The following is a 14,710-nucleotide window of genomic DNA, read 5'->3' on the forward strand; positions in this document are numbered from 1 at the left end:
TGGCTCATGGCCCCTTGAAAGCAGCAACATAGCATCTTTTGAACCCTGCTTTTGTTGCCCCATCTCTCTTTGGCCCTCCCCTGCCTGCTTTGTCTACTTTTAAGGACCCTGGTGGTTACATTGGGATAATAGACAATCATCTTGCTATCTTAAGGTTGGCTGATCAGAATTCTTAATACCACCTGCAACCTTAATTCTCCTCTGCTGTGGAACCCGACATACTCCCAGGTTCTGAGGATTAGGCTGTGGACAACTTGGGGGGGTGCTAATTGGTCCACCACAGTGGCCATCTTAAAGGGAGGTGGGCACCATGGCCCGAAAGTCATAGCTGTGAGAGCTTCATCTACTTTGTCATTTCTGCATTTGCTTTTTGACTTTCCAACATGTTCTGTAATAAAATTGTCAAAGGGAAAGGGCCTGGGGGCAGTGATAGCAGGGGACACAGTGTTCCAACAAGCACGAGTCCTAGGAGGGACTGAGCCCCAGGAGGGAGTATGCTTAGCATCCGGAGCAAAAAAGGCAGTCTGAGTCCTGAGGTCTGAGCCTTAGGAACAGAGGGAACATGGGTTGCAGGTGGGGTGTCGAGGGCACCCTCACTAACAAAACACACTGAAGTTCAGATCACCTAATGTCCTCTAACACAGAACTGTCAGTTGCCTGGCTCCAGACTCTAGAAAAGGGAAAGACAATAAACCAACCATGTCTTTAACATGGGGGTTACCATGTATGTGTTTCTACTGTTTGTCTCAGGTCACATCTGCTCACAGCTATGACAGGAGTAGGTGCTCAATTAGTGGCACTGTTGTGTGCTAAAGACAGCATAGCAGGGTTTAATTCTCAGCTTCACAATGAACCTGCCGAGCAGACAGTGATATTGAGCAGGTGGGGACACTGAGGCCTAGGGAGTTGAGCCACACAATTGATGAGCTGAGTTTGGGTTGCTTTGACTTTAAAGTCAGTGTCTTTTCATGACATCTCACTGTCTCCCTCCAAATATCCTGTGTGCTACTTGCTCATGTACTATTCTCCTGGGAGATTTCACCATACTGCTGTTTGGTCTTCATCATCATAACCTCGTGGCTGCTCAATATTCCAAGGCAAGAAGCCATCAGGATGTAATCAGTCACTTTCCTGTTGCTGAAATTTGTATGGTCATAAGTAAAGCTACAGTGAGCATCTTTATGCATGTGGGATTTTCTCTGGCTATTCTGGGGGCTAAATTCTCTGCAGTGGGATTAGTGAGTCTAAGGCATGGACATCTGGAGGTGACTGGGGACAAAAATGAAGCTAGAATTTACCGGGTAGCAGCCTCATATCCTTTCCGTCTACTCCTGGGGTTACTCTGTTTTTCTAACCAACTTTTTTTTAATTAAAATTTTATTTTTTAAAAATATCAAAAGACATTTGCCCTGTGTCATTTGCCACAAATTTTTTTTCCCAGTCTCCTGTCTGCTTCTAAAATTGGTGTTAGGTGATTTTCTTTTTTTGGCAAATTTTGAATTTGTACACCGAAATTTGTCAGCCTTTTTATTTAAGATTTGTTTTCCTATTGCTTCCGGGGCTAGGAAATTGCCCCCAACAAACAGAAGGGAGTTGAGGAGCTCAGCCCACCTGGGATCTCAGAAGCCAGCATCTCCTACTGCAGGTCATAGGCAGCCCATGCAACAGCTGTGTATGGCTTCCTCTGACCCCTGGGTTGGGCGACCTGTTAAGACCTCACTCAGGGGCCTCTCACATCCCACACCTGCCCTTGGTCATCTTAGTTTCTCTTCCAGGTCTTAAAACCTGCCCCAGAAAGCTAGTCTGGTGACGAGCTCCTGCACAAGTGGCAGATGTTGCTAGGCACTGTGTGCTACCTCCTGCCTCTCTGGTGCTGATGGCTTCAGTCATGCCCCAACAAGTGATATTCCTGGAACTTCCAACAAAGCCTCCCAGGAGCTCTGTCTTCTGCCAGAAGTGTGGAATACTGTGATCTCCAGAAATCCTGGACTTCCACCCAGCATCAGTGGTAGGGTCTTGGCCTGAGGGCCATATAGTTCTAGGTTCCATCACTTCTTGGCTATTCCTAGGTTGGTTTCAAAACATGCTCACATTTCAGAGAAGGCACACATCCCAACTGCCTGCTCAAGTGCCATGGTCTAGACCAAGACATGCACTGACAGCATCCGAGGAACCAAGATCTGTTTCCACAAACATCACAGTTTCATTTAAGCCACAGACCAACTACACAAGGACTATAGAGCTCAAAAAGTCAATAAAACCAAACACGGAGGTCAGGGAGAGGAGGAAAAGGTAAATCAAGCCCAACAGATTCAAACTGAAGTTTCTTAAAAACTGAAATATAAATGTTTCATTTAAGAGCACACATCTTCTGGGTTATAGGGAGAGAGCCACTGTTATTTTCAAAGATTATATTAGCTTTACAGAAGCCTGTTTTACTGGATATTTTCTGCCTTTACTAGTATACAAACAAGACTCGATGTTCCTACAAAGTATTTCCACAGAGAAATACGAGGTGGGTCTGCCCCATGTGATTGTCACTAGTTAGCAGCCCAGGCTGGTCATTTGGCCCCTAGACACGCTTCTCACCCGGTTCTCCACCATCAGGGGATGTAGGTTCTCTCGGTCCTGGGTTTGGGAAAAGTGGGAAAAGGGAAGTGGTGTGCCAGCCTTCCGTCTCTTTCAGGAGAAGGGAGCCTGTCTGGGTCCACATGTAATTTCTTCGTGTATAACTGAACCGTAGGTGATATTTCACCTGTGGAAACAAAGAGAAGACAAGCTGTTCTGAGGGATCCAAATAGAAGAACAAATGGCAGTGTCAAATGGAAGAGAGCTCAGGGGACTGTCACCACCAATAACTTGCCACTCTCCACCCCTGACAATGTTCAAGGAGCCTCAGAATGTCAGTATGAGATGTCTTGCCACAGTGGGAACAGGAGCCTTTGGCAGATTCTTGGCAACCCCTCTTGCCACCTCCTACCAGGAACTCTACGTGTGAGGTGCCAGAGAGTGGTCAGTACCTGTAGAGGGCTGCCAACACAATGCTAGATGAACTTAAGTCCCAAATATTTGCTACTTTCTCTCTCTCTCCACACATGCGCGCGCGCGCGCGCGCGCGCACACACACACACACACACACACACACACACACACACACACACATTCTTTCTTTTCGAATCAAGACCTTACTCTGTCACCCAGGCTGGAATGCAGTGGCATGATCACAACTCATCACAGCCTCAACCTCCTGGGCTCAGGTGATCCTTCTGCCTCAGCCTCTCAAGTAGCTAGGACTGCAGTTGTGTGTCACCATACCTGGCTCTCTCTCTCTCTCTCTCTCTCTTTTTTTTTTTAAATAGAGATGAGGTCTCGCTATGTTGCCCAGGCTGGTCTTGAACTCCTGGGCTCAAGCGATCCTCCTGCCCCAGCCTCCCAAAGTGCTGGGATTACCGGTGTGAGCCACCACATCTGGCCTTCCTTTTCTATCTATCCTGCCTGATTCTATCCACTGGCCTGGAAACCAGTAATGCCTCTTATAAATAAGAGAATGAAAAGGGGGCCTGGAGCAACAGCCTACAGGCTGGTTCATTTCTAATGGTTCTGCCCTGGTAGGTTGGAACATCATCAGGTTCCCTAGAGTGGGGACCGTGTTGGTCATACTAGACCCAAAGAAGAGACTGCTATTTGCTCCCAGGCAGGCAGGGGTTTAAGGAGAAGCAATCATTTATATGGGTTGAATTAGTCACAAGGGAGGAAGCTGGGCCCTTTTTGATGGGCTATGAGTGCCCAGCCTGGCCCGGGTCTCACCGCCAGCGGCAGGGGCTCCTTGCTATGGTTGAAGGTGTGCTCAAACACCACAGCGGCCAGCACGTTGGAAGAGTGGTTGTCGTACCGAATGTAGTCCTCGAAGTCTTTCTCGGAGGGAAAACCACGGACTGTGGAGAGAGCACAGAAGCCGTAGTTGCCCAATCCCTTCCGCTTGAAAAGTCTGGGTGGTTTTCAAGTTATCGGCAGATAAAATATGACAGACTTACAAGATTCTCTAAGTCTTTGTAAACCTTTCCCGAGACTCAAGGGGGCTTTTGTCTTTGGCAGAGAGACCAGTTGCCAGAAAGATGGGCAAGATGGCTCAGTCAGAGCCTGGGCAGTAAGTTCCCTTGCTGTGGTTTCTGAGCAGAGCTGGCAGCTCTGGGTTAGGCTGGCAGCAAGGCCGAGCCATGCAAACCCATAACACAACTTGACTGGGCTCTGCAGGCCGGGGCCACTCCTCTCTTATAATCATAATGGTGCATTTTAAAAGCTGGCATAGACACTAAGAGTTTCTCAAAAGCTTTCTCTATCACTCAGGTCCTACTTTACATAAAGGGTTTTACTGTCATCGTTTATTGAGGGACCAAGGAATTTCCTGTGAGTGTTACTACATGGACTTCAACAAACCATGGGAGGTATATTCCCAAATGAAGAGGGGGAAAAAGGGATAACATTTTTTATTCTGAAAGCAAAGATCTGGAAAAGATGACCAACACATTTCCTGGGAGTTTCTGTTATCAGACTTTCTTTTTCTTTTCTTTCTTTCTTTCTTTTTTTTTTTCTGAGAAAGTAGGATTTATTAAGAGGACAGAGATGCTCCCACAGTGGGAGAGGACCTGAAGGGGTTGCCCCATCATCAGGCTTTCTAAATGACTGCTTTTAGAGCTGCCCTCCCAAAACCACATCCCAGGAAAGGTTCTTAAAGCCACGTACTCAAACTGTACCTCACCCTTGTCATTAAAGAGCTTCCCATGGCTTGGATCTACCCAGTGGTCCCTGTGGAGTCCTGCTCCCACTGTTAGCCATCTAAGGACTGTTTCTGCTAGAGTTGCCACACATGTTCCTCCATGGGGATCTCTCTCACAGCTCTGGACGGCTGGGTAGCCAGGCCCTGGTTCCCCATTTTACAATGAGATATGGACACAGAGAAATCTAGGGATTCACTGGATAACACAGCCAACCAACAGTTGAGGCTGAGACTGGACACGGGCCAAGGCCCTTTACTGGCCGTTTCCTATATCCTGGGTTCAAATCCCATAATGCACAGCCCTCAGAGACACCGTCACAGAGAACCATGGCAGTCAACAGCCTACACTGAGGCTCACCTCTCATGTTGATCACAAGTGCCCTTCGAACCGTCTCGGTGACGGTCTTGGCGGCATCACTGTGGGAAGGGATGTAGGCAAGCTCCCAAGTGTCTCCCGGTGGAGGGAAGGTGAAGAACAGAGGCAGCTCTTGAATGGACTGGTCGGGGTAGATAGTGGCGTTGGGCACATTTTCTGACTGAATCTTCAGGCGAAGCCAAATCAGGATCCCAGAAAACAGCAATGGCAGGAAGAGTTCCAGGACTGTCACTAGGACCTTTCGCTTCTAGAAGAGGAATGACAGCACACTTTGATGGGCTAATGGGCTGTGAAGCAGGAGCAGAGAGCACACAGATGGCTCCTCCCTCCTTCTCTCTCGAGGGCATCCCCTTCCCCCGGGGTCTGGACTCACCTGCAGAGTGTAGTTTTTCCACAGAAGGAGCACCAGCTGCCTGAACACAGCCATCTTCTCCCAGGTGGGCACCAGCTCTAGTTACTGACCACAGACAAAGGGTTTGGGTGTGCGAGAGAAACACGGACTGTGGACCTTTGGGGAAGAGCCACTGATCCTCTTCCTCTGTTGTCTCTCACCTCCTTTTGTGCCATCTTAACTCCAAACACCCACACAGAGAAGGGTGCGAGGCCTGGTGGCATCCCATCTCAACGCTCTACTCTGTACATCCTAAGAGCATACTCCTTTAGGAGACTGCTTTGTTTCTTGGCAAATTGAGACAAATGACATGCTTTTTGACTGCTGTAGTGGCATTTGACATCTGATAAACACTATTCAGATGTTCTCTGTGGTTAATATGAATTTGCTATTTATTAGCAAAATACTCAGACTTATAGAATTCCACTTCTTGATCTGCTTTATTCTCAACCAACATTGAATCCCTAAAAGAAAACTCAACTTAGTGTCCTGGCTGGGGACGATTTCTATGACTTGGAGAGAGCTATGGGAGGAAGGAGGAAGGAGAGGCCAGAAATTGGGGCCCTCACTGGCCTTGTTGACCCAGGATGGTGCAGGCAGACACACAGGTAGAACTACCAATCGTTCTCCTCTCTCACCTTGAATCTAAGGACTTTTTCTTGTTGTTGTTACAGGTACTGGTATCAAAGCCTCCACTGCACAAGAGTAGCCATTTTCATTTTTACTTTACCACTTGTCCAAAGAAAATGCATACAAAACAAATCTATCCTATATTACATATGAATATCATACTTAAATCTGGCACATATAACCAGGGGGAGAATCTGCCAAGAGATTATGAAATGCAAGGGATAGCAGCAACAAGAGCTTAGATCTACAAGGTATTCCTTGATTTAGGTAAATCCATCTTACTAAATTTCAAATATAAGAAACAGACACTGGGCTCAGCATCTGTGAGATCCTGTTAGAGGAGTAGGGTCTGACTTAGTATAGGTAGATCTTGTGACACCAAGGAAACAGAGGGAACGTGCTCTGAGTGCCAAGGGCACAGAGGCCGAGGAGGTATAGATGTGGCTGCTCTACCTGGAGAGGGCAGGGAAGGCAATGGGGTGGGGGGAGACCTGGAGAGCCCCTGGTTTTCTTTTACTTATTGGAAGTGCAGGCAGAGCAGAGGAGCCCGGCCCAGCTCAGCGTTCTTCTTGTGCAGAAAAGCCTATATGACTCACAGTGGACAGGGCTCAAGTTTTAGTTCATGAGTTCCACAGTTGTGACTGACTCTAACCAAACATCATCCATCAGCAGGGTTAAGTCAGCACAGAATAGGAGACAAACAATTAGTGAGTCATTCATTAATTAACGTGGCTAACACTACTACCTAAATGGCTCCCTGGAGACTCCAGTGCATGGGACGAGGGGTTGTTTTTTAAAATGATCTGTTTTACTTTTGACTTCAGTCAGTTGAAAGTCATTTCTATTAAGGCTCTATTTTATTAAAATTATTGCTTTTAATTTTTTAAAAATGTGGCTATTGACCTGCCTGCGCAACTTGGCAAGACCTCATCTCTACAATAAATCAAAAAATCAGCCAGGCATGGTAGCACATGCCTGTAATTCTGGCTACTCAGAAGGCTGAGGTGGAAGGATCGCTGGAGCCCAGCAGGTCGAGGTTGCGGTGGCCGGGAGCGGCCACTGCACTCCAGTCTGGGTGACAGAGTGAGATTCCAACTCAAAAAAAAAAAAAAATGTGGCTATTGATACCTGTCTAACAACACTCAACACGTATGTCTTAAAGGGTAGTCAATAAATATCTGTACAAAACACAACTGCAAAAAAAAAGTTATAAATTAATTTAATAAATGACTTTTATTAAACCACATGGTTAAAAAGTACAGAAATTAAAGCTAAAATAGTATGAAGTGCTATTAAGTGGCAAATTAATAAATTATCCCAATTCTTTAAAAATTAATAAGTAGAAAAACTGTCTTAAGATCAGTTGCAGACAATCAAGAAAAAAAAGCAGTGACTTAATGATATACACTTAGGCCTGTGGTTTATGAAAGGTTTTTAGAAATGGTTTAGGCAAAAAGGGGAGTCCAACGTCTCAGGCTGGGGCCAGTTGTCCCCAGGGAGGGCACTGCAGATGGGTGCAGAGTTGGCAGCGAGGAACTTTCTGCCTTTAGCAAGAGAGGAGTATAAAAAGGTCATGGTTCAAAGAAGTCTTCTCTGGTCAGAGAAATAGACAACTTCCTTTTCTGGAAAAGTCTGGCCAAGAAAAGAAACATCCCTGTGCTTAATCCCATCCTCCTTCCTACACTGACCTGAGAGCAGCATCAGGGAACTGACCTGAATCCTGGGAGAGGCTCTGGGTAGTAGGTCTTCCTTTGGGGCTACAGGAGAACTGGCTGGGAGGAGGCGGCCCCAGGCAGAGGGCACTGGGGTGGGGCCTGCGTGCTTCTCAGGTGGAGCAGGGTGACCTTGGGGTTTAGGAGCGCGGAGGACTTGCAGGACATCTGGAGGGATCCAGGGCTCACAGGCATGACTCTCTGGCACCTTTGGGCAGATGGAAGGAGTTTGAGCGTAATTTGGAAAATAATCGTAAAACAACTCTTACCAAGTTAGAAAATAAAAAAGACAAATAGATTGCAAGTATGTTTCTTAGAGCAGAGCAGATCTGATAACAAAAGAATATGGATTTACAAAACAGATACCTCAGGTGTGGCTCCGTGTTTTCTCCTGGCACATTTCAGTATAACAAACGTTCATATTCTATACTTTTACACTTGTAAGTACTATCCTTCTAGAGCCTTCCAACCCTGATCTGGCTTCTGGTATCATCACCCTGTCACAGATGAAGACACTAAGAGGAAGTGCCTGGTTCCAAATCACACAGCAAGAAAACTACAGAGCAGGGTTTGGACCTCAGCCTGTTGTAACTTCCAGGTCTGTGTTATTAACCACTACATGACTACATCCTTGTGGGTCTTGAAAACACTGGGCATCTTTAGAAATGTTTGTGCGTTGCTCCTAGAACATAGAAATCAAGAGGAAAAAAGTATCCCTTCAGCCCCACCGGCTTCACAGATGTTTTCTTTCTCTCTGTGCCCCCATAACACTCAGCTTGCTGAGCTGTACACAGGAGGCTGTATTGAAAGTCTCACTGAACACCTCACCTGCATCTGCAGGTGAGCAAAAGGAATTTAAAAGAGGAGATCCTGGAATTACAAAATCTGGAAAGCTTTCTGGTTACAAAAGCAAATGTACGTGAGGGAAGGAAGTTCAAGTTTCTTCAAGCACTTGACTCTGCACAGTAAGTCCCCAGAAGCGGTGATGGCTGTGACCCAGAACCAGCCCAGGCCTGTCAGCTACTCTTAGGCAACCATGCAAGACTCCAGCCACTTGTAAAGCCACCACCTCCGCCTGACAAGAGCATCTGGAGAACTTCCCTCTAAAGTGGCCTCACTTCACCACTCTTGGGACACAGCCAGGAAGGAGAAGGCAAACCTTCTTTTCCCCTATTTAAAAGTTTGTTTGCTTACTGTTAAAATATTAAACATCACACACATTGGTGAGTATTTCAAAGTTTGCTTTTTAGGTGAGCAATTGAGTCAGTGCAGAGTGAGACATACTGTAGGCTGCTAATTTCTGAGAACTCTCTTGACAGTACACTGGATTTCTCTACAAACCGTCTTTCCAGTAATTGCCATTAGCTTGAGGGCAATCAGTCGTGCCAGCTCACAAGCACTGTGGCTCTAGGGTACCCCCTGCTCAGCAGCGAACTGGAGAAATCCTAAATGTCTCCACTTCACTTATGGGTTTTTTTTTTGGTGCATTACGGGCTTAAATTTGCCATCCAATTTCCACGTGCCCATTCAAAGGACATTTTTATTTCTGCATATATGGAGCAGAGGTCAGTGGGGGTCAGGCCTGGAGACCCATGAATAGAAGTGGACAGGCCTTGGGGAAAGGCACAAGATCCACCATGCCACCTGTTCCTGTCATACTTTGCACTTGGGTGCACCTCCCTCCGTGGGACTTGGTTTGTAAAGGCCTCATAGGAATGCACTCGTGGGAAGAAGGGGGCCTCAACACAGCCACAGGCAGACCTCCCAGTGTTGCCCAGAGAGAGCTGGCAACCATGGCTCTGGACTCTTTGCCACAGATATACAACACAGAGATGCCCTTGTTGGTGGCACTGGCCATAGTCAGCACCTTTCTGCAGGGGTGAGGACCCACTTCAGCTAGGAGAGCATCTGAATACCGACACTGGGAATCTGCAACAGTCAGTCAGCCATCAAAGGTCTGTGTGTGTCCACTGATACAAGATTGATAGGTACTTAATTCATATTTGCTGGTAGAATACACAAGACAACAAGCATCTGTCATTCAACAAACATTTGTCAAGATTTTACTGTATGATGGGCACATCATACAGTAAAGAGTTTGAAAAAGAAAATGATAATGCTCTTAATCCAAGGAGTTCACAGTTCATGAATGCTTGCATGTATGTGGCTGCTATAACTGATGCTAAATAAAGTATCACAAGATTCTGCAGAAGACAGGAATTAATTGTGTGGGGGGTGTGTAGTGGGGGAGAGAGAGTAAGACAGAGAGATGACCAGGGAGGGCAGTAGGGAGGAGATGACATGGGAGACCAGGCTTGAATGACTCATCAGTTGGGAAGGGGAGGGTATGACAGTATCCTGGAGAAGGGAAAGAGAGTGTGTAGGGAATAGCAGTTGTTCTGAGAGGCTAGGACATCGACACAAGGGAGGCAGCCACGGAGAATGAGCCACAAAGGGAGGCAGACCCAGGTTCTACCTCCCCAAGGCCTAGGATGCTGCAACAAGAAGAGAACTTGGGGTGTGCTCAGATGGGCGGTGATGCTGTTTGAGGGTTTGGTATACTCTTTTACATAGTACATGATCTTTTGGGGAGTACACAGTAAATATTTGAAAATGTTCAGTTCAATGAATGCTGTGGATGAAATGCCCAAACACCAGCAAATATTGTAAAAAAATATTAGGTTGAAAATAGCAGGTACATTTATAGAGAGTGGCCTTTACCCGTGATCCTGCCAGTGGTCATCAAGTGGAGGAGCAAGACAATTTGAGAATAAATGGTGAGAAAATCTACTTAAACGTATTTCTCTTTGAAAATGTGAAACAATTGGCTTTATTGATATGTAATACATGGACAGTCCTGGTGCTCACGCTGGCCTGTGTGGCCTGACTGGGGAAGTGGCACCCCGTGACATGGGGTGTGGGGTGACGGTGGGCCCTCACCACAGGTTTAAGCATGTCAGACATATTAGGGTTTACGTGCTTCAGGACACCATAGTTGTGGTCAATTAAAAAACAAAAAACAAGACCCCTAAATAGCCAAAGTTTTGCAATACTTTGTAGTGATTCAGGCGGTGACCACTAATGTCTTTTGTGAGAACTGGAGGTTCACTAGTCAGTTCATGACTTAGGATTTCAAAGAGTCGGAAAATTTAAGGAGAAGGTGCAGATTTTCTTTCATGAAAAGTTCCAAATCAAGATCTCTCTCTCTTTCTCTCTCTCTCTCTCTCTCTCTCTTTTAATGGCAGATGACTGCAGCAATGTGCCAATTAGCTTTGTTTTTTTGACTCTGTCAGCCAGGCTAGAGTGCAGTGGTGTGATCACAGCTTACCACAGTCTCAATCTCCTGGGCTTAGATCCTTCTGCCTCAGCCTCCCAAGTAGCTGGGACTACAGATTTACACCACCTGCCTGGGAATTTATTTTTATTTTTTGGAAAGACGAGGTCTTGCTCTGTTGTCCAGGCTGGGTTTGAACTCCCCTGAGACTTCCAAAGTGCTGGGATTACAAGCATGAGCTGCCATGCCTGGTCTTTTTTTTCTTTTAAACAAACACACTCAAATCTGTCCTTTCAAGAAAAGGGAGACAATGCAAGAGAGAGATAGCTTTTCAAAAGAATCTGTGCCAAGAACAGAGCACTTATGAAAACAGACGTTTGAAGATGTTTCCACAATTATATGATGGCATTACAGTGATGCTACAAGAGTACCATCTACATGAACACTGACACCTGCACACAAAATACCTTTGAAACCATGATTTCCACCCTCCCTGATGGCCCCTTAACATACACCAGCTCCCATTCACTAAGGTCCCTCATGTGATGGGTGGATGGAACTGGGAAACAAGTACTCTGACCTGGAAGCACAGACTCCACTTTACAAAGTATATCATGTTTACCTGTCAATGCCACAAGAACTGGGGGACCTGAAATAAACAGAACCTAGAACCAGATCTTCAAATTCTGGGACTTAGTTTCACCAAGAGTCAACAGATGGTATGGGGACTTGATCACATGGCTTTCATTTTTAAAAAGCATGTTTGTATAACAGCCTTTGTACCATTAACATGTTGGAAAAATTTAATCATGTTTACTTCACCTCTCCTCCCTTTAAAAGATCTTCATTTGTATATATTTCTACATCCATCATATAGCAGGGCAGTAACATATGGCTACAATTTATAATAAAATAAATAATATATATGGGGTTGTATGCTCAAATTCTTTTTCACACAGCAGTACACACGAAAAAAGTTTACACAGTGGCCCTTGTGGGGTTGGGGTAGGAACAAATGCACAAACCACAATCACTGTCTGAGAGTTGCAGGAGGCCAGGTTTGAGGGTGCAGCCATCTGATCGGGAGGCCCAGGAGGAGACCTAGCTAGCTGGCCAACACTGGGACACAGGCTCTGCCCAGGGTTGGAGGCGGCTGTATCCCTAGGATCATAGGCTCTGTGAGTCCACTGAAGCTCCTGGCAGGGGTTGGTAGAATATATTTTTAAGCCAAAAAGGTGGTTCAGAGGGGGCTCCTGGAAGAGAGTTCCACAAAATCTGTGCCACTGTCTGCTTTTCTAAGGCCTGCTGAGGCCTTGGTCACAGTCCCCTCCTGCTGGCTGTTCTGCCTCTCTAGGTGTAGGAAACGAGGTAACAAGGCAATTGAGAATTCCCAGAGAGAGGTAACCATGTATGTTCTGTAACAAGCAAGGTAGCAAGGACCTCATTACATGGCTCCTGCAGAGGCGTGGGTCTGCAAGTTGACTCCAGACCTCTCCAAATGCTGCAGCTACCTCTGAGCCATTCAGGGGAATGGGTTTTGCAAAACTCTCCTGGGACTGACATGCCTTACTCTCCTCCACAAGACATGGCCATATTTTGTCTACCTAGAATATTACCCAACATACTGAAATCTACCCATCATCCCCCAGCCCATGCCTAGCGCCATGCTTTCTGAGAAGTAGTCTCTGAGAAGCCTGTTTCAGGGATTCTTCATCTAAGTTGTCTGCACAGTGGAACTTTCTGGAATGCTTTCAGGCAGAAACTGATGTCTAGGCCCACCCCTGAAGATTCTGGGGTATTCTGGGCAAGGCACATTTCCTCAGGAGATTCTAATGGGCAGCCTGGGTAGAGACTTTCTGCTCTTGTTGAAGCCACCTTCACCTCTGGTCACCTGCAGCACCTTTTCTGGACAAGTCATATGGCACTCATCTTGTTCTGTCTTATGCCACAGTTACTTGTGACTAAATCATCTCTTCAGCTTCATTCTAGGGTCCTCAAGAGCAGTACAATTAATGTTTCAATTGTGAACAGAGCTTTCCCCATCAGGGACTATTTCTCCAGTCTAGAAAGCTTCCTTTCAGCATCGCAGGAAGCAGGGTTGGGAAAGAAATTGTAAACTAGGCATCTTACCTGGGCCCTCCCGGCTGAGACTAAGTCAAAATAGGTTCCCATGAGACTGCCTGGCATATGCACCATGGGAGGCTAACATCTTTTTAGAATCAACTCAAGCTACCCTCTCTTGTTCCAAAAGGCTGTCTGATCAGAATGGTGGTAGATCACCTTAGAGAGGGAAAGATGTCATCCTGTTTGTCAGATAGAGCAACCAAGGGTTCAATTTAAAAAAACTTCGCTAAGAAATTAAAAATAGTGTGGAGAGATTCCCATGACATTCATTTTAATCTATTTTTCCCTTTACCTTACATTTCCCATGAGGCAAACTTTCTAAAAGAAAACAGTGTGTTTTTTTACAAGCATACAGAAGGCAGCACGAAAGACGTTCTGATTAAAATGACATGGTTGCTCAGGAGAAAAGAGTGGGAACTCTTTCATGTGCACCTTGCCTGGGCTCCATTGTTACAGGTCTCAGCCCTCACTCAACACGCATTTCTGGAACACCTGTTATGTGCCAAGAATACAAACAAGATCCAATCCACGCCTTCAAGGAGCACACAGCATAGGAGCTAAACGGGCAAACCAGCAAAAATAACCCTCTAAGGCAAAGGCCACGCATAAGGAAGTGGGAAGGGGCATTAGTCCATGCAACAAATAGACACCAAGCATCTGCCTCAAGGCCCTGCTCAGAAGATAGTCCCAGCCCTCCTGGAGCTTGAAGCCTGCTTGGGAAACAGCCAAAAGAGCACTGATTCATGCGCATACACATACTGACGGTGGACACTAGAGAAGGCAGCCTTTAAGGTTGCTGCAGGCCCCTCTACCTAGACTAGTGCCCTCACTCAGGGGAGGGTGTGGCAAACTCTCACCACGAATGGTGGACCCCTGGACCCCTGCTCTGAGGCTCAAGGGAATGATGGAGTGGGAGCAGGGCGGAAACCCATACAGGAAGCATTACCCCACACGGGTAATCTCTGCACCGAGAGACGAGCACAGAATCCTTGTGGCTCTGCCTCCGCTCCCCAGCCTGGGATGCTGGGGCGCCATGCTCCGAAAGTGTGTGCCCGAGGAATGCCAGCGCGTCTATCTGGCAGCAGGGCTCATAGGTGCTAAATGTCTGTCCATCTCCTCCACTCTGCACAAAGGATTCCGCAGTGACCCCAACTCCCAGCGAGGTTGTTTCTCGGCGCGAAGCCTGCTTCGGGCAGCTGCCTACGGCGCTGGGGACACACCCAAAGGCTCCAGGAGTCAGAGCCACCAGGCGCAGCGGGAGATGCACCTGCAGGAATGTGCGCGGGCAGGGGTGGCCAGCAGGACGGGTGCCAGCCGCAGCGGGGAGGAGGTCGGGGTGAGGTCGGGGCATGGTGCGGGGCCGCGGGAGGGGCCCGCAGAACGGGAAGTGAGGGGCGCCCCCGTGGGGCTGGGGGCGGCCCGAGGC

At 47.0% G+C, this 14,710-nt stretch overlaps 1 protein-coding gene across 2 annotated transcripts in view; it reads right to left on the minus strand.

Annotated features, from left to right (window-relative positions):
• Positions 1 to 8,089, minus strand: part of ABCA3 (ATP binding cassette subfamily A member 3) — a 52,580-nt gene extending 44,491 nt beyond the window's left edge. For both annotated transcript variants that reach the window (XM_021709250.1, XM_008051323.1), the window contains exons 1-5: positions 7,888 to 8,089; positions 5,527 to 5,610; positions 5,136 to 5,400; positions 3,808 to 3,935; positions 2,590 to 2,755 (exon numbers count right to left, since the gene is read on the minus strand). In XM_021709250.1, the coding sequence (XP_021564925.1) occupies positions 2,590 to 2,755; positions 3,808 to 3,935; positions 5,136 to 5,400; positions 5,527 to 5,580 (613 nt within the window). In that variant the 5' untranslated portion in view covers positions 5,581 to 5,610; positions 7,888 to 8,089. The remainder of the gene's footprint in view (positions 1 to 2,589; positions 2,756 to 3,807; positions 3,936 to 5,135; positions 5,401 to 5,526; positions 5,611 to 7,887) is intronic.
• Between the last annotated feature and the right edge of the window lie 6,621 nt (positions 8,090 to 14,710).

This window comes from Carlito syrichta, unplaced genomic scaffold, assembly GCF_000164805.1.
Source record: "Carlito syrichta isolate Samal-C Ts95f unplaced genomic scaffold, Tarsius_syrichta-2.0.1 Scaffold169692, whole genome shotgun sequence".
NCBI lineage: Eukaryota > Metazoa > Chordata > Mammalia > Primates > Tarsiidae > Carlito > Carlito syrichta.